We start from the raw sequence: 23,007 nt of genomic DNA on the forward strand, positions 1-23,007 counted from the left end.
TCAGAGAGAATCAAAGGAAGGCAGGCAGGCAGCTTTGCATGACATTATTCTGGGCGTGTTTCATTGTGGTGATAGTGAGGGTAACCAATCACTGTTTTGACAAGACAGTAGTGACGGCCATCTTGGTGACGTGTGTTGTGAGAGTCTGCGAGACCAGAGATGTAGTTCATTAAGCGTTTCACACAAAAAAAAAAAATGTGTTTCTTCACAGTTTTACGACACATTTTTTTTTTGTTGACTTGCAAAATTATCTTTCAAATTGAGAAGCATCATGTGTAATTCGTGGCACAATTCAAACGGGATCGAAAAATTATATTTCTCTCTCCATTAACTTCAATACATAATTTTTCCGAAATAAGGTCCGAGCGAGGGCAGATCACGTACCAATCACGGCCCTCGCGTTTCAAACTGTCTGAAATGAATCGCTACATCTGTAGGGGTGTAACGGTTCACAAACATTTCGGTTCGGTACGTACCTCGGTTTTTAGGTCACGGTTCGGTTCGGTATAATTTCGGTACAGCAGAAAACATTATCACAAAACATAAAATATATATATTTTTTTTTTTATTATTATTAAACTGTGAATAATGTATTCACTCAAATAAATACAAAATATAATAAAATAAACATTAAGGTGCAGCATTTGGATGAACTGAAATAATCTGTATTTGAACTGTACTGTACTAGTACCTAAGCAGCCAGTTTGACATTAGGACTTGCTTGTCATTGTATTTTCATGTTTTTTTAAATAAAGATTTACTTGTCCACATTGCTTGCCGAAAGGGCAGATCTGCTGGCACTAACAATGTCTCCTGCTGTGGAGAACACCCTCTCTAGGGACAGAGGTAGCAGATGCAGCCAGGTAGCGATTTGCTAACATGGCAACATAAGGATATTTGCCGTTTGTAATAGCTTTGGCTCGGTCTGAACTTTTTGCGAGTGGTGGAGTCTTAAATGCAAGTGGGAGTTGGGTTTGCACTTCAGTCTTTTTTCTTTTGGTACCGGTGATATTCACATACGGGTGATGCCTTTTCAAATGAGTGTGCGAGTTTGATGTATTGCCAGCCGGGTAACCAATGTTAGTTGAAAAATGCCGACAAACAGCTTTGGTTCGGTCCACCCGTCTTTGTCCGTCATCCTTGTACGTAACTGCAAAACCAAAATGTTCCCAAACCGGAGACTTCAATGATGCTGGAGAATTTTCTAGCTCAACTTTATCTGCGTTCGCCATTTCGACAGTTCTTCAAATGACTGACTAAATTTGAACGCATCCCCCCGACCAGCTCTCATAGTATGCCTCTCGTCCAATGAAATTACTTGCTCGCTCTATGACGCGTTGAACCCAATGTGAGCAAATTACTCTGAGTGCTGCGACGCAGCACCTGAGATTACTTCCAAAAAGTTGTTCAAGTTTTCAATTGTTTACGTTTAACGTTATATTCGTTTGGTACACATGTGTACCGAACCGAAGGGCCCGTACCGAATAATTTCGGTACGGGTACCGTTACACCCCTAGTAACGTGTGATTACAAGGTCAGGCAGTTTCCGTGATCAAGAGTTTTAAAGCGATCGATTTAAGTTAAGATAATATAAGCTATCAGCAGCAGAACAGGCACACAGGATACCCGGAGGTGACAACAACAACCTGAAGTTACAACACGCTTACCGCAAATGTGAGGGTCCGTGTGGAGAACCACACCAAACTCCCTGATCGATTACCGGCGATCGTTGGCTCAGCTCGTGCACAGTGCACTCTGTTGTCAGCGGACGCCGGTGTTGTACAGGAGGAAACGTGAAAAGGTAAGTTAATGTTAAATTTGACGTATAGCTAGCGTTATTCTTCAAGCTAACCAACGGTCACGTTAGTCAAAAACACAATTATGTTGCCCGGGCAACGGCCCGTTTGGCCTTTTTGGCTGACCTGCCCCTCTGGAGAGAGCGAGAGATCTAAAATTGTCAGCTGGATCTTCAAAATTATTTTATCAGGTCTATTTTCCACTGCAGTCAACTCAGCTGTCTCTCGCATTTGCTTGGTCAAATGAGCAGTGCTTCATTTTTGAGTGCTCATATGATACAGAAACCATCGTTTTGCGGATCGATATTGACTTTGAGCCCTATCCCTACGCAATTTGGACTAATCAACCCACCGAGCAGTTCATTCAGCCGCGATACATGAATTATCAGCCACTGCTGTGTGGTGCTATCTAAACCCTCCTGCACTTGGGTGAAAGCTTGCGCATCAACGCACTCAGTGAAGGTATTTCAGGTTTGGCGTCATTAGTTTTTTGTTGTACCTTGCTTTGTGCAAGTGACAACTGTTTTCTCTGTCTCCTCTGTAGACGTTTTTTCGCTGTTGTTTTGTAATTTTTGAGATTTACATTTTCAGCGGAAAGCTAAACCAGGGAGTGTCTCATAGCACACCACGTAACGCAGCTGAACGAATCACGTTGTCAGAAATCGACACCAGCCAATAAGATTTCATTTTTTGGTTTAAGACCCCTTTGTACTTTCACGATTGGTTGCTGATACAAAGGAAATGACCATATCTGGATCTGATGAGATTGTTCAGGAGAGACGGAGCTTTCCAACGATACCTCTGAGTGATTACATGGTGCACACAGCGGTCGCGGTACTTTGTTACATTTAGAATGCTAACTTTTGGTCAATTTAGGAGAAATCTACAGACGCAAATAGACATACTATAGTAAAATAAACACCGAAATGTGTATTTTGAACGTTTTCCTTCCAAAAGCCTGAAAGAAAACATGTCATTGAATCAAAATAGCACAAAATATCAAAATTGACCAGTGCATGAAAGACTATGTTTTTGCCTGCCGTCAAGAGTCCTGCACGGGTCTGATTTTCAAGACCCGCTCCCGCTCCGCACCCGCGACGTGCAATACCGAACCCGCTACTCGCACATATTACCAATTAATTCCGCAACCCGACCCGTCGGCACAAGATCCGCAACCCGACCCGAACCAGCATATATACGAGCAGTGAAAACGTGCAATTATTAACACACGCAGTTGCATATTTGTCTCACAAAGCGTGGGATGTTGGTTATTTTCTCCATCTAGGAGGACACCAAAAGCCTCCCAGATGTTGGGTTTCGCTCTTGAGGAAGTGTTATTGAAAATGCTGTATTCTCCGCTAGAGAGCTTCACCTCAGCCATTCAGAATGTGGTGCGCTCACCAGCAGATAGATGCGCTGCAGAGGTTATGATTATGCTCGGTCCCGCGGGGGAGAGGTCTGAGAATTTAAACATTAAACTAAATTATTATTATTTTAATATATTTATTACGCAACACCCGCGACCCGACCGCATCATCTTTGTTTTACCCAGAACCGAACCCTGAAAAAAGCGTTTGAAAAAATACCACCCGCGAATCACTTTTTTTGCGGTTCACCCGTCGGGTACCCGCGGATACCCGACCCGATGCAGGACTCTGCCTGCCGTGTCTCACCTTAACTGGTGGATAGAGTTGCTGCGGGGGGGTTGAGACACACAGGCTGCAGTGGAGACGCTGCGCACAAACCACAAAATAAAATAAAACAATTCAGATCCAGTCGTCATGACTCCACTCCGGAGGGATTCCCGATCATTTTTTACATTTTCTCATCAATGGGGATCTCCTGTCCCCGGTAAAAACACACTGCCTGAGGAAGGTTATGTGTATTTTTTTTGTCATTCATTTTTTTCTGACTATTTATTTATGTTCTGTCCTCATTTCCTGCGATCTTCTTCATGCAGTCAGTCAAAATGAATATTAATACGGGGTGTTTCTTTGACTATTTATGGGCATATATGGGCGTTACGTGAAGCTCGCAAAAGCTGCGCCGCATTTCGAGTTGATAGTGATTTATAAAGGGAAACCGGCGTAGGACGTGCGTGCGCAGTGTTTTATAAATCGGAATATTTTCGTGCGTATTTATTTGCTTTGTCCTACGTAAGCCACCTTCCCACGGAGTAGCATGAAGCTTCAGCGTCGGAGACTGAGCCACAAGCTTTTTCACAAGGAAGTATGTAAGTAAGGAAGTGACGCCTATAACGATCTTGTGCACAAACCAACTTAAACCTGCTGCTAAGATAGAAACTGTGATCCATTCTTAAATGGCTTACCAAGAACTTGCAAGTCTTTTGCACAGCTTGACGTATGAAACACTTGTACATGTTTTGCCCGCAACTCACGGATTCTGGGAGACTCATCTGTTATGTTGATGTCTATGTTGTAAGCTGTTGTCTGGACAAATGTGTACAGCTTGACCAAAGACTCCTCGTAGGACAGGTTGAACACATAGTGAGATTTGAACAGTTCGTCAAAAGCACCCAATGAGCTGGTGGCTTGGCATGGGATGAGCCGTTTGTCGATTACAATGTAGAAGGTGTCAATCCGGTTCCGGGTTCGGCCAGCAGATGTGGATGTCAAGAGATAGAGGAGCAGCAACAAGTGAAGCCATGTTACTGTCCCAGCCTATCAGGAGGAGAAATCAGACAACAACAAAATGTCAGTCTCTACCTGATACAACCAAAACCCAACCTACATTCTTTCAATTGTTTTGGCAAGTGGGCGCTGATCTATTGGTTGCTAGTATTGTTTGAGTTAATCTACCTAGTAACGATTAGACAGTAGACTATAGGACATAAAGGGGTCTCATCTTTACACGTTTGTGCAGCAGATTATGCAGATAAGCTTACCTTCACCTAAAAAGCTGTCACATACTGTCAGGCATAAATCGGGATTGGCCTCCATCAGTTCAAGAAAGATGTCTTCTTCCACTGCTGTGTCAGATTCATCAAAGATTTGAAGGTCAGCCCCATCAGAAAGCCCAAACTTGCTTTTGACTATAGGAAGATTAGCGTGACACCAGAGAAAAATACAAGAGGCAGGTTTTTAACTGTACATATTATGAATGCCAATTTAATTAATCTTAAATCATGATTATTATTATTATTATTATTATTATTATACTCAATGTATGCCAAATCTACACAGCATTTGAAATACTGCACCTTTAAGCCAAACTGCTAAGTGAGCAAGTTAACTCAGATGAGGGAATTTGGAAACGGTTTCCGAATTAGGAAGCATATTTTGGAAGACAAAATAAACAAAAAAGGCCTGCAGCTAAAATCATCTTGTCCCCGCTGGCGAAAGCTAATAAAGGATGAACAAATTAACCATATCCAATGAGCTTTGGATACCATTTAAATAATACCACATGAATCCCTTTGCTTCTGCAAAGCTGTACATTTTGTTACACAAGATGGCTACTCACCTTCATTGATGGATTTTATCTGATGTACTGTTTGGTGCTCTGGTATTTTACCTTCAGCAACATGAGGCTTCTTAAAGAAACCAGAATAATGGCGTGGAGATAATATTAGCAGTCAACTTTTTCAGCTGCCACATCTAAAAATCTAAAAGATAATGGATAGCTTTTTTGTTTTAAATACGTAATCATCCATTTAAGTAGGCTTAGCCTCTTCATGCAGATTTTAGTGATCCAACTGTACATTCATTTACTGATATAAACGTGTTAAGCCCCCTCCTGTCCTCACAACGTGTCTAACTACAGCTAGCTAAGCCAGCTAATGTACGTTAGCAAAACAGCTATGGCTTGATTAGCCTCCCAAATCACTATTCTTCTCATTCAGAATCAGTTTTGGCACTTGATAAAAAGGGACATGTTGGTTAGCTAATTGCCATAGCTAGTGAGCAAGTTACTAAGCTAGTTAAAAAACTGGGCGTTAGCATAGAGCTAGCGCTAGCTCAGGGGTCTGCAACCTTTTTGATCAAAAGAGCCATTTTGCCCCGTTTTCCAACAATTTGTTTTGTCTGGAGCCGCAAAACATATTTGATAGCTTATAAAGTTGTATATATTATATCATACACAAAAAATACAGTTTTTTTACATTTATTATTTATAAAACTGTTAGAGAGATAGAAGTAATACGGTTTCCTGATAAAGCTGTGGAGAGTAGGCTATGTGCTGCAGGGAGGTGGATGCAAAACGCACCCAGGAACGAACGCTAGCTCCGGTCCTTTTTACTGTGGACTCGATGTCCTGACAGGCTGGTATTTGTGCAACCTGCACAAACACAATACTGCACCATGATTACAAATGGTGAAATGCAATGTAAAACTACCGAAAAATACCAGCTCACTAAAACACAACCGCTCTACTCAACGCAACTCCACTATACCCGCGGTCAGAGAGCGGAGATGTGTCCCCTGCGTGATGTAATATGACGCGTTTGACGTATGACCTTAAAAAAAAGCTGTTTTTAAGAGCAGAGCTCAAAATTGCTCCTTTCCCTCTGAATTCCTGCCCTTATGTCTCGTAAAACATATCAAATCCTGCATTCACTTTTTTAAGTGTATTTTTCAAGCAAGTTTAAGCATAAATGTAGAAAAAATAAAAACCTGCAAGATGCTCTTTAACCTCTAATAAGAAACAGGCCTACTTTAAAATAAGTCAACACAGCACTTTGAGAGTCATCTGCACATTTGAAGAAAATTAATACAATTTTTAAAATGGACCCACTTCGAAATAAATAAAACATATAGCTGCACCCTAAAAAGAGTAAACTGATTGAATTATGACTGAAGATCGTCAGCTGTCTTCCTCTCCCGTGTTTTTCCTCCAATACGTAAAGGCTGCAGCACCTTTAACAACTTCTCTCCACATATCAAACATACGGTAAGCCAGAATCGTTTGCTGTGAAAGCATATAACTCTATCCACGCAGAATTAAACCTTCTGTGTCCCTCCGATACTTTTATTTTTCTTTGATTGAGCCGGGGGTCAGGTTATTCACCTGTAAGTAGGGATGCTCCGATCGCCGGAATCAGTATCGGCCGATACCGATCGCCGATCCGATCGAGTGGGCGGGGTCTATGGGGATCTTCCATTTAAAGTGATGTTTAAAACTCAGTTAATGGAGCTCATTCACTGACGCTTCCACAAACAACAACCAACATCATTATTACATTCAAATGAAGTACATTATTCAAGTTTACATTAACTTTGGATAATAATAATGACCCTCTCTCTCCTGACAGCCTGTCAGTATCTCATGCAGCTCAATGATCCAGTAATGAGTGCAGGGTTCTTACACCTTTTCCAAAGTCAAATTCAAGCACTTTTCAAGCATTTTCAAGCTTTTCAAGCAGCGTACAGCTGTTGTAAATTACATATTTATATGCACATACTTATACTCAAATGATTATTTCCCTACCTCACATTAAATCAGATGTTCTTTATGCTATAAACAACCAAATGTGTGTTTCGTAATAGCATTCTACATAAGGATGAAAAATTAAAGATAAGAAAACAAAGTTTAATATTGTAAAATGAGTGACCCATATCATATATAATAGACTGGGCATCTCATATAACCTGGCTGAGCCAATGTAAAACAATCAGCCAACTAACTTTTCAATAAATTCTTTATTAACATTTTTAACATTTTTGAGGTCCTTTTAGGGTGGCAGTAAACATACGTCTCCAAGGTTAGGACAAAACCATTGAAACACAAAGCTGATATAAAAAAAGCGTGTGCAGAGATCCTCTTTCTGTGTAAGAGTTTTGGAGGTTTCCAGGGAATTTTTTTCAGAATATGAAACTTTTATTGCCAAAGTCTCCCGATAAATACATGTTTGAAGCTTGTAAAGGGAAGATGACAGCTCTCCCTCGCACTAATGCTTTTACGTAGCGATGCTCCCCCCTCCCTCCCGCTGACATTATGAATGTATGGCGTATAGTAATCATAGATAACACGGCAGGGTCCGTTACAGTTTGTTTTCATCTGATTTCAAATAAACAAAGTCTTGGCTTTCAGAATATTAAACTTGTTTCGGCAAATTCAGATGATAAATACAACTTTGAAGCTTGTACCGGCATAATTACAAGCGGAGAACGGAGTAACTTTACGTCAAAGCAGGCATAACAGCCGGTGTTTCTCGTGAGTGTTTTCCCCGGGAAACTAACACAATACACACAAACGCAAAAATACACAAACACACACACACACACACACTCGCGAACTTCCCCCAGACCAGTAATACAAACGAAAATATGTTTCCTCCGTTAGAAAGCTAGGAATATCCTCTTTCCAACAGTGTATAACTCAAAATGTGTCTTCGGGTCAATGTGACTGATTTCGATGGAGCAAGTTTAGGCACGAAAAATACTACCAGTAGAAATACATTGCTTTTATGTGCTTCATCCTCTGAAAACCACAGGATGGCGACTGTCGCACATACTGACATAGGTACGCTCCTTTTTATTATTGTCACCTGCATAAGCAATTATCCCACATCGAGTTCGCTAACGTTACTAGCTTAAACAAACGTAACATGCAACGTTAGCCTAATCCAAAATGCTCTACTACGGCTTACCTTTCATATGGCTCGTCAGCGCAGACTCTCCCATCGCGAATAATTGAAATTCTTTGTGGCAAACTGTGCAGAAGGCGAATCGTTGGGTTGATCGTCGTTTTAGCCACAGCTTGTATTTCTTTTCGGATAGCCAACGCTCGTCAAAACAGCAACCTCCTGGCATACTGTCATTCTCTCATTAGAATGCCCAGGTCACAAAAAATAAAACACTTGCAGGTCGCGCGCATAGCGCGGGAAGGCCGGAGCGGAGCTGTTTTATGTAGAAGCGAAGCAACTAAGCTCGCTCTGACTTCTTTATTTTCTTTTAATCTAAAAAGCAAACTATTCAGTCAGACAGCAATTTATTGTAAAAGTAAAGCATTTACAATTTCAAGCACTTTATCTCAAATCCAAGCACCATTCCCAAAATTCAAGCACTTTTCAAGTCATGAAAACACCTCGTAAAAATTCAAGCATTTTCAAGGATTTCAAGCACCCGTACGAACCCTGTGAGTGGCCCGACAGTGAAGAATAAATATATGTATAACTAATTTAGCTTGTTCCAGAGGTAGATAAAATAGCTAAGTGTGTTAGGTCTAACTCTTAATGTGTGTTTGGCTCCGCTCACCGGTCCGTCACAGCGGGTGGAGCTTTAGGATTTCTGCTTCACACACGTTGCATACCGCTATTTTATTGTCATTTTTGGACACTTAAAATAATGCCAGACTGGTGAAGCCATTTTAGCGAGCTTGTTTTGCCGCACACAGAGAAAAGTGTCATGTATTTTACGTCATTATTTTACGTTATGCGATCGGCTTTCGCGATCGGCATTTTTAGAGAGCACCGATTGATCGGCAGAGAGTGAGTATCGGCCGATATCGATCGGCGCATCTCTACCTGTAAGAAAAGGTGCTGGCGCGGGACCGTAGCAGGATGTGACGCATATTTTAGTTGACCTAATTAAAACCATTTTGTTTTTTATTTATGTTTCACAGTATCACCTCAAAATACAAGATACGAGAAATGTTCAACCGTGCAACAAAATGTAAATAGACAAGTACTTTTATTTAACTTCCTTCTTATTTTTGTCTAAGCTCAAGGGAGCCAGAGCAGAGGGCTTAAAGTCCTTATCTTACATTAAAAACTTTTTTTGGCAGTTGATTTCTGGGGGGTGTATGCAACAGATAGTCAATGTATGTTTCTTTATTTCATACTGAATAATATGTAAAAAAAGGAAAAATATTAGGTCCAATAAAAAAACTTTGCTTCTGGAAGCAGGCCATTTCGTGACGTCACGTGTGGTTCCCGGCTGCCGCTGTCTGGCTCCCTGCTGCCGTCCGGATCGCACAAATCGCTCCCATTTCTCCCGTAAAACCTTCTCTTTCGGGAACAAATGAACGGTAAAACCATCCCGATTGGTGTTGCTACACCCGCCAACGACACACCTCTTCACCATGATCCGGAAAAAACAAGACAAACTCGGAGATAAACACTGATACACAAAGTTGACATGCGGCTATACCAGCAATGCTACACTGTGTGATGCTGGGACGGGCTGAACTCACCAGGATTCGCGGAACCACACGTGACGTCACGACACAGCACCAAGCAGCGGCAAGTTTGAATCCAGACTTTTCTGGATACCTCTGAATTTGACCCATTTTCCCGATATTAACAAGTGATTTACAGCAAATAGGAAACGATATTCGATCTATATCACGTGTTACTGGAATAAGACCCAACAAATTAATGCATTTTGAAACAGTTCTATGATCTTTCAGCTACAGTAAATTACGCAAGATAAGGACTTTAATGAGCCGCAGGTTGCCGACCCCTGCACTAGCGTTAGCATAGAGCTAGCGTTAGCATAGAGCTAGCGTTAGCATAGAGCTAGCGTTAGCATAGAGCTAGCGTTAGCATAGAGCTAGCTAGCAGCTAGACCATGAGTGGTAAGAACCAGAGAAGACAACGTAAAAAGAATATTATTGAAAATTGTAATAACCGTTCCATCATCAGTAGCTATTTATCTTTACCTTTTCACTGCCGCTGACTGAACTCAATGGCGTTTTTGGAACGTTTTGGCTAACACAGCAGAAACTCATCTCCACCTGATTTCCCGCTTACGGTCATGGCTGCATGGAAATTACACATGACTTTGCGCAATGTAATACTAGTGAGAATCATACCACTAAGGCCACCACACCAGCCTTGACACTTTTGAGTCCCACCCTACTGTACGTGACGTTTACACATACTTTTAATACAAAGATTATCAGCATAAATTATTGAATATACATGGTCCTTACCTTTTTAAAATAATGTAGGCTCCCCTTCCAGACACAGGTTGTTCTCCGCCATGAGATAAAGAAAAAAGGAGCACTAAAACTAGAGTGCATGCAATCAACTCCCTAAAAGAACCACGGCCTTAGAGTTTTTTCAGCACTGCAAGATTTTAAAGAACACCCTAATCAACACTTATCAACTCGAAATAATTAACACTATTTCACACTACAGAATTTGCTGTGCATGTAGACTTTCAAAACACAATTTGTCAGTTAATGTTGGAAAAATACTTTGCACATTAGCACTAGTGTATGGTATTCCACGTTGTCCATTTGTTGTAACAGGATTTTGGAATGATGACCTCTAAAGTGTTTCCCCAGGCTAAAGAGGCCTAATGAGCAATTTTGTGGGTTGTTTAATGTTGCTACTGATTAGATGTTATATTTAAAACACATAAAAATCACATTTTTGAAAATAAACACATGTCTTCAAGAATCTGATGTGTACTTTATTTCCTGAAGTGTTAATGATTCACCCCAATTTGTTTGTTTGGTGTTCACTAGCTAAACAGCACTGAAAAAGTGTTAAAAATGACCATGGAGTACATTTTCTCTCAAAGTGTTGAATAATCAGCTCTGCACAGTGACACTACAAGACTGACTAACAGTACATTTTTAACTCTCTGAGGGTTCTAGGTTTACAGTGCACGTGTTGGAAAACACTCAAACAGTGTCAAAAAAAGTACCAGTTCTAGAGTACATTTTGACTCCCAAAGTGTTAAAATCTAACTCTTTATTTGGAGTATATATTTTTACTCTGGTAATTACCGGACTATGACCGTATATGCTGATGTTTAAAACTCAGTTCATGGGACTCTTTTCTATATTGCTTCAGTTTATAATCGTTTCAGATCGAAAAGTTCAGATTCATTTTTCAATAAATGATACGCTTCCACAAACAACAAACAACATTATTACATTCAAACAAACTACTTATAGTAGATGAAGTACATTATTCAAAAGTTTACATTAACTTTGGATAATAACACGGGAGAAACGGATCCTCTCTTTTTCCTCTATCCCTCTCTCTCTCTCCTAGCAGCCCGTCAGTTTCTCATAAAGCTCGCTAAACAGTGGGCGGGGCTTCAGGTGATTATGCAGAGCTGCTTGTCTCCGTCAGACTCAGCAGCTGATCTCTGATCGCTCTCTCGCCTCCAGTTATACTTCACTCGCGTTTATGTCCATATCGATCAGATCCAGCTCTCCTGATGGGCCTTTATAGAGAGCACCGATCAAACTATTAAGAGTGAATATCGGCCGATAATGATTACATTAATAATTTAAATGTTTTTACTATGTTCAATCTGAATTTATTTTAAAAGAAAAACATCTATATTGACACTGACTTTTTTATATCCAACTCACAGGTTTATCATTGTTTAAGAAAAAAGTTGATGAATTTACCCCTTTTTAGAAGTATAGTCATTTGTTCTGGGAATGTCATTTTCGAGCCTGAGACCTGAAAAACAGGCTTGGGGCTTAACAGGTTAAGTCTATGATAATGTCAGTTATGGGCCTGTAGGATTATGTATTCACTGATTTATTGATGATCAACTTTTTGGAGGCCAAAGCCAGGCGTGTACTAGGGCTGCTCGATTATGGCAAAAAGCATAATCTCAATTATTTGGGTGAATAATTGTAATTGCGATTTATTAAATGCGATTATTCATTGACTTTGAAAACATCTATTTATAAACAAATACAAATAATAATTTGAACTTTTTAACTGTTGAATTATACGTTCAGGGTAATCAACTGAAAAACCAATATAAAATAAATTATACATTCATATATACATTTAAATAAATACAATTCCTTAACATATAGCCAACATTTTGGTAAAACATATTCCACTCAGTTAAACATTAAAGGCTGGCCCACAGTCATGGTCCAGAAGCAGTGGCGGCTGGTGGAAAATATCTTTGGTGGGGCTGTGAGTAAAAAGTTTTTTTTCGGTAACGAAGTAGTGTAACGCGCTACTTTTATAATTCAGTAACTAACATTGCCCCGACACGCGTTACTTCTTTACTTACTAAAATCAGGCATAATCAAACCTCAATACACCTGCAAAGAACACATGCTAAGGTGAAGCTAACACACACACAGATATAAACAAATAGAAAACAACCGGAAAACAGAGAAGAAGAACAGACTACGTGAATCACGTAGTCTGTTCTTCTTCTCTGTTTTCGGGTTATTTACAAACAGGCTTATTTACATATAGCAATAACTCAGAAATGAAAAAGCTACATCGTCTAACACGAACAACCAGTTAGCATAATAATATATTTGTACAATGTAACTGGCAAGGCTAGAGCAAGAAAGGTTTAACTTCAAGTATCTGTCTTCAGATTACATGGAGGTTTTAGTCCGATGGGAAGCAGATTTTAAGCGACACCGAAGATAAACCAAAAATGTGGTGCAGCTGCAACCGTGTAGTGTTGCTGGGACAGGACAGGAGGAGCTATAACCGTTGGAAAATACATCACAGACAATGCAACAAAGGTGGAGACAGAACAATCACTTCTGTGATAAGTGCCCACTTATTAATAAACTTCTAACACAACCATGGGAAACCTCCTCTCTACATATAAAGTGATATCCAGCTTATTGGCCTCTAGCACCTTTTTTACTGCTTTGAATAACAAATGTGCAACAGGCAGAAAAAAGACAAAAACAAAAGGAAACAAGAAACGACTTCCTCTGGGGGAAATGAGTCGAACGCAACAGGTTTCCAAACAGTCCCAATGTTCCTGGACTTTGTGGTTGAACAAAACATCTTAGGTATCCAAAAGTAACTTCACAACAATCTGCGGCCGTTTAATTGTCTCTAATGAAACGCATTGGTTTAAGGGGTGTGTGTGTGTGTGTGTGTGTGTGTGTGTGTGTGTGTGTGTGTGTGTGTGTGTGTGTGTGTGTGTGTGTGTGTGTGTGTGTGTGTGTGTGTGTGTGTGTGTGTGTGTGTGTGTGTGTGTGTGTGTGTGTGTGTGTGTGTGTGTGTGTGTGTGTGTGTGTGTGTGTGTGTGTGTGTGTGTGTGTGTGTGTGTGTGTGTGTGTGTGTGTGTGTGTGTGTGTGTGTGTGTGTGTGGAGGAATTTTGCCCTTCTCTCCTTCTGAGTGGCAAACCTCTCAATGAATCTGGTGTTGAAGTCAGGAATGCTCATGAGTTTTTTCTCAATTGACAGCATAGCCAGAGCATTCAGGCGATCCTGTGTTCCTCAAGAAAGTCTTTATTCTTTTCAGAGTGGAAAAGCACCTCTCTGCCTCAGCCGTAGCCATGGGTGTGGTTACCAGAATCTTCAGAAGACTGACAGTCTCTGTGAATGTCTCCTGGAGATTGTTGTCAATAAAGAACTGGAGCAGAGTAACAGCACCACTGCAAGCCCTGAACTGGTCATTTTCATAGACGAGGGACAGTTCCGTCTTGAGCTTTGCCTTGTCCAGTCGAGGGTAGGCTTCCACAATTGTTTCCAGCGCTGCTTCAGGGAATGTTCGGCTGTGCTGCTGGAACAGGTCTCCTTGCAGGAGGGTGGAGCTGATGAGGTGTTTGGTGAAGGAGAATCTCTCAGTATGGTATCACATACCTATGGAATAATGCACAATGAAAAAATCAAGACATAATAAATAACAGAATCACCTTTTCACATCTATCACTCATATCATTAGTGTCCCCTTATAAGATGTGTAACAAACAAAGAGCTTTCTTGTGAATGGAACTGAATCAGAATAACAGGACATCTATCTGAGCGTCAACAGAACAATATTACTGTTTAAAATTAAGTCACTACAATATATACATTTAATGGCTATGTTTACACTTCATTAATTAATTGTTGGGCCCTTTCTGTCTACTGTGGTTGCTTCAGGAGGCCTAAACCTTTTCTGATCTGTCTTGATCCCCTTTGAAATGTAGAGACTGTGGGAAACTTTTTGCAGTTTAGGCCTTGTTAAGTGTATACAATTCAGAATGTAATAAGCAATAGGCCTTTCCATTTGGATATTTTAACTAGCCTACCTATTTATTGAATTTACAGAAAATGGGCTTTCTTGTGAAATGTATCATTATTGTGACATGAAATTACCTATATATTATGAAAGGAGCTTTTGGTCATAGAACACGTTCCTATTACTGCTTACCTCTCTAGCCAACAGCTGTTGCTCTTCATGTCCAAGTCCCCTCCTCTTTGTGGGCAGCTGCTGCACAGATCCACTGTTTTCACCAGAAGGAATGGAGTCCCTGATCCAAACCACGAGTAACCATGTACAATTACTCATTGTGGCAAGAATTGACAAATTAGGTTTGAATATTTGAAATAGTAGTCAGAGATACACCTTATAAACGTTATATAATATATACATTTCCAGTAAGTATGTATGAGTTGGTCTATTGTGTTCAGCTAAATCACATTTAGGTTTCACAGATTTCCTATAATAAGCACATCTCAGCCATTGTAAATAATGATTTACCTGATTGTTTGTATGCTGCTGGTGAACCTCTTGATGAGTCCTGTGATGTAGACAGAGTCGATGTTCCTCTTCTGCAGTTGGCTAAACAGCATGTCTACATGTGGCATGCTCTTGTGGAACAATGTCAGGAAAAAGCTAGAAACGTCATCTTCCATCATTCTCACAAAGCCCCCGGCTTCTCTCACTGTTATGGGATCAAAGTCACCTGAGTCTCTGATTGTCTGGAAACACCTCAGGATGTTCTCCTTGTGCTCATAGACAGTGTTAACAGCACGACTGTGAAAGTTCCATCTTGTTTTGGAAGTGCCAGGAAGTCTGTTTGCCACCACTTGATCCAGGATCGCAGTTCGCTTAAATGACCTGGAGAAAAATGCAGCAAATCCACCAAGGTCTGAAAAAAATGTTCTTATCTTGGGGATGTGGGATGTTGCCTGCTGCATAATGAGGTTCAGCTGATGAGCATAGCAGTGGATGTAGTGCGCACTACTGTACACATCCTTCACTTTCCGCTGAACTCCACCTTTAGCTCCCCTCATCACCGCTGCACCGTCATAGGCTTGGGCGATTAGTTTGCCCTGTTGTCCATCCGGGAGGATAGTGCCCAGCATCTCCATCACCGCGGTGGCAACTGTGTCAGCATTTGCACTCTGAAGAGGGATGAACTCAAAAAAACGCTCCTGGACGTTGTTATGCGGGTCAATGTAGCGTAGCACAAGCACTAACTGGCAGTGGGTGGAAATGTCAGTTGTCTCATCCGCCTGAATAGATATATAACTGGCATTTTTTACTTCCTCCAGAATGTAGTCTTTACAAACTGATAACATGCAGTCCAAAAGTTCATTTTGCACCGTCTTTGAGGTGCCTTTGAAAACGGTAGCTGTTTCAAGGTGCTCCTCCAACACGCTATCTAACGGGGCCAGAAGATTAACTAAACCCCGAAAAACGCCGGGGTTGTCGGATGTGTCAGTCTCGTCGTGGCCACGCAAAGCTAGGTCAAAGCCCCCACAAAATGCCACACAATCAATTATTTTAGACAAGACGTGCCTATTCTTGTCCACTTCTTCATTGTGTTTTTTCAATGAGATCTTGTACCCTTGATCTAGCTTCGCGGCTATGTTAGCTTTGCCTAGCATAGCTAGCTTGAAGGTACTTGTCATATGTAACTTCATGCACTCGTGCTTTTTAATTTTTTCGGACAAATGCTTCATATAGTTCACCCCTGTCACAGTCCACGGGCACATCGTATCTGTCCCCGGCTGTTTGAAGAGCAAGCATGGGAAACAAAAGACAGCATTCACCTGTTTGCATCCAGTTAGCCATTCCTTTCTGGTGTACCAGCTACGTGAGAAGCCTCGTTGATAGGTTTTGTTTTTTTCACGAGCTTGCTGCGATATATTCAAATCGGGTTGGTCCGGTCCAAGATCTTTTAGCAACTGTTTATCTCCCAAACTTCTCCTTTCGAAAGGATTGGAGATTAGCTCTTGAACTGAATTGGGTGGGGACAGAGGTCCGGAGACCCCACCTGCACACGAAGCCATCCTCTGCTCTAGTGCGTCAGCTGGATACGAGTCACTGTCCAAACTACTCACAGATTGGACCAGGCGCTGACATTGGCGCCCGGTCATAATCAGATTTGACAACGCTGATTGGCTGAAATTATGTTTCGCAACAGTCAGCTGCTAGTGGCTGCTGCTGCACTGGATGAAGGCTGATTTCTTAGCGCCCAGGCGAGAGAGGGTAATGATGTTGATACATGGGCAAGGCCAGGCAGGCAGGAAACATGTGACTTATCAGTAACTTTAGACATCGTAACACAATTTTAAACGAGATTTTATTGTAGATTATACATTTTACTGATACAAATTATATAATATTTACCTTTTTTATTAAAAAAAAAAATAAATAAAAAAAAAAAATATATATTTTTTTATTTATTTTATGTGGGAAGAGGTGGGGCGGCGCCCCTAGCGCCCCTATGGACCGGCCGCCACTGTCCAGAAGTAACAGGAAATAAATGTTGAACTACAATTTAAGGCCAAATAAAAATGTTTTGGCCACCATGGCAAATGCTGATAGGGCTGCTCATGTCATCTCTTAAAGATTTTTTGCTAGAAACATCAGCCTGTTTACATGGTCCGGTTTCAGAGATGAGCTCAGGCAGGCGACAATATTGCCACCTGTACTGAAGACTAGGGCTGCTCGATTATGGCAAAAATCATAATCTCGATTATTTGGGTCAATAATTCATATCACGATTATTAAAAACGATTATCCATTTACTTTGAAAACATCAATTTATTGGAGAAAAATGTGAACAATATGTTTTTAACAGTTGATTACCCTGAACTTTAAGTATAATTCAAAAAAAAAAAAAAGTTATAATAATAATAAAAAAATAATCGTTTTATTTCAATTACTTTGTTTTCCTAATCGTTGTACGCCATAATCGCGATTTAAAATACGATTAATTGAGCAGCCCTAGCGTGTACCAAGGTCAAAGGACGAAATACCAAAACCATAACTTGTCACCAGAAGTATTGAGTGTTGTAACTGAAGTCAAGTATACAGTGCTTGCTTAGAAATGAGGGACAGGTCATAATGTAGGGTTTGATAGTCTGATTCAAAGTAAAAAAACGTTTACATTTTTCATCTTTAAAGAATTCTGGTTTGACTGATCGTGTCTAAAGTAGCGACTTTGATTGGATTTTTGACATTTGATTTAAAAAGAGTAGATGTGTGTGGATTGTCTTTTCAGATGTATTTGAATACACCATTTACTTATAAATAAAGGGACAGTTTGGATTGTTTGACTTTTTCAGGTGTGATACGTCACATTGAAATGACAGCAATCACTCCAGCATTTAGCCACATCCCCTTCTCTTTAACTGGATGTCAGGCACAATAGTGTCCTCTTCAGTCTCCCCCCTGACATCGTGAGTGTTTTGCAGCTAAAAACATGAACCTGAAGCCCACAGAGAAGCTTCAATGGTGGGAGGAGTCGGAGATAGAGAGGCCCAACGGGAGGTGTCAGTGCTGGGCAGGGATGAAGCCGTTAGCTCCCACTAGGATGTCACAGGATGTCCTGATCCTGGAGGTTTCTGGTCACCGGGGGTCAGACTCTGCACACATTACACCTTCAAGACAAACCCCCTCCCCATGCATCAGAGTGTGGACAGATGAATGAAGAAGGAGGAGAAATAGAAAAAAAAGTTATTTCAAAAGATGAGAGTGAGCGATGTCCTCAAATGACTTGATATGTTCTTGTCAGTCTTAATCTCTGGGTTTTGTGGAGGAGCGGGTGGGAGGGAGGAGGGGGTGTGGGGGGGTGCACTGTAATCTCCTTCACAAGCAAACGGACAGAGCATTCACTTCCACAGTCATCTCCAATCCACTTCATAAGAGCGCGTTATTTTGCACACATCTCCTTTTCTTTCAGCATGCACTTGAAAAGACCAGACAGAAAAGGGTGATTCACGTCCTTCTTTTCTCTCTTCTCCCCTTTCTCTCATTTACATCAGCCATTATCTGGGTATATTGAAAGCGGCGAGATAAAGAGAGAGAAAAACAAGTGCCAGGAGAAGAGGAAGAGAAGAACAATAAAAGCAGGCAGAGGAGGCGCAGCGACGTTTGAATCAATTACATCCTAAAGAATCTTTCATTTGCATCCGTATCTGTTCAAAACCTGAACAAATGCCAGATGCCTTTGTGTCCAGTTATTTATAGTGGGTTGTTTTTTCCCGTTCGTAATTGTGCAGGAAATATCACATTTGCATAGAGTGATTATTGTTGATTGTTTATCTAGTCGTCAGGACGATTCAATATTCCAAGGCTGACAGGTTGTCAAGTACTTAAAACTCGTTTATTTGGGGGGAAATTTGCATGTAATTTGGCGGTAATGAGAGGGATGTCTGTGGTCATGGATTAGATGCTGCAGGGAAATTCTGGGCTGACTGGCATTCCTCCACTTGAAACACACGCTTTATCCTGGGCTCGGCTGCCGGGGTGATGCTAACGCTACCTAGCGCTGCACACCCAAACAACAGAGGATTGTGTACAGACGCTTGGCATAGCTGTGGACTGAATAACAGAAGCAGGAGCGAGCCAGCGCTAAACAGGAAGGATTGTGTTCTCCGATGTTCTGTCACCCTGCAGGCCCGCTGTCTGAGAAGGAGAAAAACGAGCTTGTAAACAGATTAGTTACAGTGTTTCTTCAGCACAGCAGATGCTAACTTGTGTTGCCCAAGCATATATTTTCATATACTGTAACAGCTAACAAAAGGCAAATAACACAGAGGTTCAGATACTGAATAAAGCTAATAACAGCAGGTGAGAAAAATGAAAGAATTACCTATTGTGGTGCACATTCAGCTTATTGTTATTATACTATGTGAGGTCACTATTAATCGTACTGGACAAATAAAATGTTTAAAAATAAAAGGGAAAGGCAGAGTTCATGCCTTTTATGTTTCTAGACTTTTCTCTTAAACACATGCAGGAAGTGTTGAGTTTCAATTACAGTCAACAAAAAAACTTTAAACAGTACCAATGTTAATCTCTTAAGTAGCTTAATGACATTGTTGACTATATTAAAAATGTAACTCATGAATCAGCCGTACATTAATATAGAATTACATCAGAAAACAGAGAGGATATTTCCCCAAAAGGCACTGAAATGTATAAATTCATTACAAATAATGCCCTGTTTCTTATATATTTCATACATTCTCTCTACAGTTTAGGTAAACGATTGACAATGCTAATGAAAAACTAAAAACCTTATCCTACTTTCCCGAATTGCAATCATTCCCAGCTTGTATGGATAAGTTGACGTACCCATTCCCATAAACCAAAGTGGTGTTATTTAATAAAGAGTTATAGCATTTAACAGAATCAATCTTTTTCCAGCTGGAAGGACAGATAACCACCGTTACAACAGAAAAACAAGCACTTTATACAGGAAAACCCCAAAAGGGGAGGTCTCAGCTAGGGAATTTACGTTACAGGCTATTCAAATGTTGGCCAGACGGGCGAAACTTGAATATATGGTAATATCAAACCTAAGATCCATATGATAATTGCCTGACAATGGTCAACCCTTCTGTTTGAGAACATTTAGTAGCTTGGCGTGAATTTAAACGGAAAAGAAAGTTAAAGTGACGTATATATAATTAAATGAGACTAATGATATGTTTCTACGATACAAAGTACTGGTAGCTTGTTTGTTTGTTTATTCCATATTCCAACAGTCTATTTCACCTGTCACACAGAAGTTCTGAACCTTGAAAGGACTGTCGGAAGAGATATGAGCCTAACACCACACAACTTTGAGCATGTGTTAAAACATTCAGTGTGTTTTACCTTGAGCCCAAGGTCATCTTCAAAAGGAAGACTCCGCTCTCAGTTCTCCGCTCACAGACTCACTCGTAGAGACACGGCAACAAAAGCAACTCCCGCCTCTGTGACTCGCTCAAAGTCACCTCCGCTGAAAGGTTAAACGCTCACTGTATCCCCTCTTAAATATAGATCTGTCCCTGAGTCAGGGCCTCTGTGAATGTGAGCCACTTCTACTGTATCCGTGTGTGTGCCACTCTCATGCTCTAATGTGCTTATATCTCTATGTGAGTGAGTGTGCATGTGTGACTTTTTCAAAAAGGGTGAGTGAGGATAATCGGCCCTGGCGCTCCGGACTAAAAGGCCGGGTCAGAGTTTTAAAGAGAAGCTATGTATTTCCCATCCCTGGATAACGGCGATGAAGTGGGCCCTTGTGATTCAACCTGAGAGCATGAAAAGGGCCTCAGAGGGGCCCTGCCATCGCCGGCCCCTCTCTTTATTGTCCTGCCTGAGCTCTCTTTCCCCGAGTGGTGGAGAGCTCTCAGTGCTTTACCTACCCAGAAGCCACTCTGCTGCATGAAAAGCGCAGGTAATGTCCTGTTCAGCCTGCAGCATTTCAAAGGAGCTACGTGTGTGTCGGAGTGTGTGTGAAACCTGATACAGGAGACTGTTATTTTAGAGAAATTCCTGACTGGTTTAACGTGAGTAGTCATCGGTTAATCAGCTCTGATGACCATTATTTAGTGTCTAACTTTTTGTCTAAAGATCAAATTACTTTCTTATTTTACACGTAAAGGTAATAATCTCATAGCAGGACGTCGCTTTAAAGCTGCACGTTTAGTAGTTTGATAGATTATTATTTCGTTCTTTAGAATTAACTTTTTCAGTTGAATTAGGTTGGAAATATGTTTCATTTTAAGTGATGCCGTTCAGGTTACATGTCAGCCTCGTTAAATGGTTGTTTAAAGGGAGAAGCTTTGTTCAGTTTCAGGAAATAACATTATAATAACTAGTTTATTTGTACAAGAATTACAATCCAAAGTGCTTCACACAACAAAATTGACATCTCATAAAATAGTCACATACAATTACCAGTAAAAGATATAAGAATAGACATAAAATCAACATAGACATTGAATGTAAAATAGATTAAATGAATGATTCACATTGTGATGACCCTTGGAAATAGTGGCAGTGTTGGGATGATATTAATAATATAACACTTAGTATAGTGTCAGATGTCCTCTCTTTTTAATCCACTCCCAGTTTGTAATAATATGCAAGTGAAGGTGTGGTGTTTAAAGAAGGACTGAATTAATTACATAGAAAACAAAGCACAACAATGGTATTTTTAATCAGCCAGATCAATATATTCCAAAAAATAAAAGCAACTTGCCTCTAATTGTCAAAAAGGAGAATATGTATTAGTTTACAGAAGAGAAAACAGAATAATACACTTCTGTTGATCTTATATGCCAGTATAGTTCCAGGCCTCTGTGTGTTCGCCATGCAACTGTTGCTAATAATATAATCCGGCTGCCATGTGCGCTTGTTCCTTCAATAACACTGAGGAATTGTTTGAGTTGGCTTTATCTGACTGTCATCCGGTCAATCCCACACCTCATCTCAGCACCAGGAGCTGTCCACAGCTAATCACCATAGGCCTTTGAATGGGTTTAACACTGTTATACTGTATCTAACTTCCAAAATAAACCCGCAAATATTTTTTAGATATCTGTTCTTTATAAATAGTGATCATTGTCAGTTTCCCTTTCTTGTCCTGTTTTGGCTATCTGTGCTCTCGTGGGACTCAGGGAGAAAGTCAGTAAATGTTGCTAGCAGTCCGTCTTGTCAGCATTACAGCGATATTAATTCCTATTCGCTGTACAGTGTGTTGACAGCAGAGACAGCAGAATATGTACAAAGTTGACATGGCTGACATGGTGACAGGCTGACAGAAAAAATAATTTCTACTGATGATCTATATATAAGTAGATCTATAAAGAGTGTGTACCCCATTAGTTTTTTCCCTCTTATTTTCTGGGTTCTATTTCTCTTGTATTTCACCACACCCCCCCCCCCCCCTCTCTGGACGGCTGCCTGCCTCTGTGACTGTGTCTGGGAGTTGGCTGGGGCAGAAATAAACCACAGTAATGGCTTTGCTTTGCTGCTAATCTTGTCATAAGAAGGTGCGGCCCTGAGAGGATAGCTCCTCGCGTGTGATATCCTAATTTAAACATCAAAAGATTCCATCATTAGGAAGCGTGCGTCCTAGCCCCAGTTTTCAAGGGAAATATTACATCTTCCCGCCGCAAAAGTGTAATGCAAGAAGACATTTTCTGTCAAAGCACACACACATAAACCTCACCGGACTTGATGTTTGTGCACTTGAAGAAAAACATCATCATTAGCAGCTTTTCTCTTGTGATAGACGGAGCGATGGCTTTTGTGTCGCAGCCTATCTCTGATGATAGCCTTCATTTCTG

At 40.7% G+C, this 23,007-nt stretch overlaps 1 protein-coding gene across 1 annotated transcript; it reads right to left on the reverse strand.

The window, feature by feature from the left end:
• Positions 1 to 13,928: 13,928 nt before the first annotated feature.
• Positions 13,929 to 17,002, reverse strand: LOC307033785 (zinc finger MYM-type protein 1-like). The gene is made up of 3 exons (XM_079672396.1): positions 15,191 to 17,002; positions 14,861 to 14,960; positions 13,929 to 14,307 (listed from the first exon to the last, which is right to left on the reverse strand). Exons 1-3 carry the CDS (start codon positions 16,813 to 16,815, stop codon positions 14,023 to 14,025), a joined length of 2,010 nt encoding a protein of 669 aa, XP_079528522.1. The 5' UTR covers positions 16,816 to 17,002; the 3' UTR covers positions 13,929 to 14,022.
• Positions 17,003 to 23,007: the final 6,005 nt, after the last annotated feature.

The sequence above is a fragment of the Notothenia rossii genome, assembly GCF_949606895.1.
Source record: "Notothenia rossii genome assembly, chromosome: 3".
Taxonomy (NCBI): Eukaryota; Metazoa; Chordata; class Actinopteri; order Perciformes; family Nototheniidae; genus Notothenia; species Notothenia rossii.

Coding starts and splice junctions, on each gene's coding strand:
- LOC307033785 (XM_079672396.1), bottom strand. CDS start 16,815: ATGACCGGGCGCCAATGTCAGCGCCTGGTCCAATCTGTGAGTAGTTTG. Junction 14,961..15,190: donor AGCAGCATACAAACAATCAG/GTAAATCATTAT, acceptor GGTTTGGATCAG/GGACTCCATTCCTTCTGGTG. Junction 14,308..14,860: donor AACAGCTGTTGGCTAGAGAG/GTAAGCAGTAAT, acceptor ATTATTCCATAG/GTATGTGATACCATACTGAG.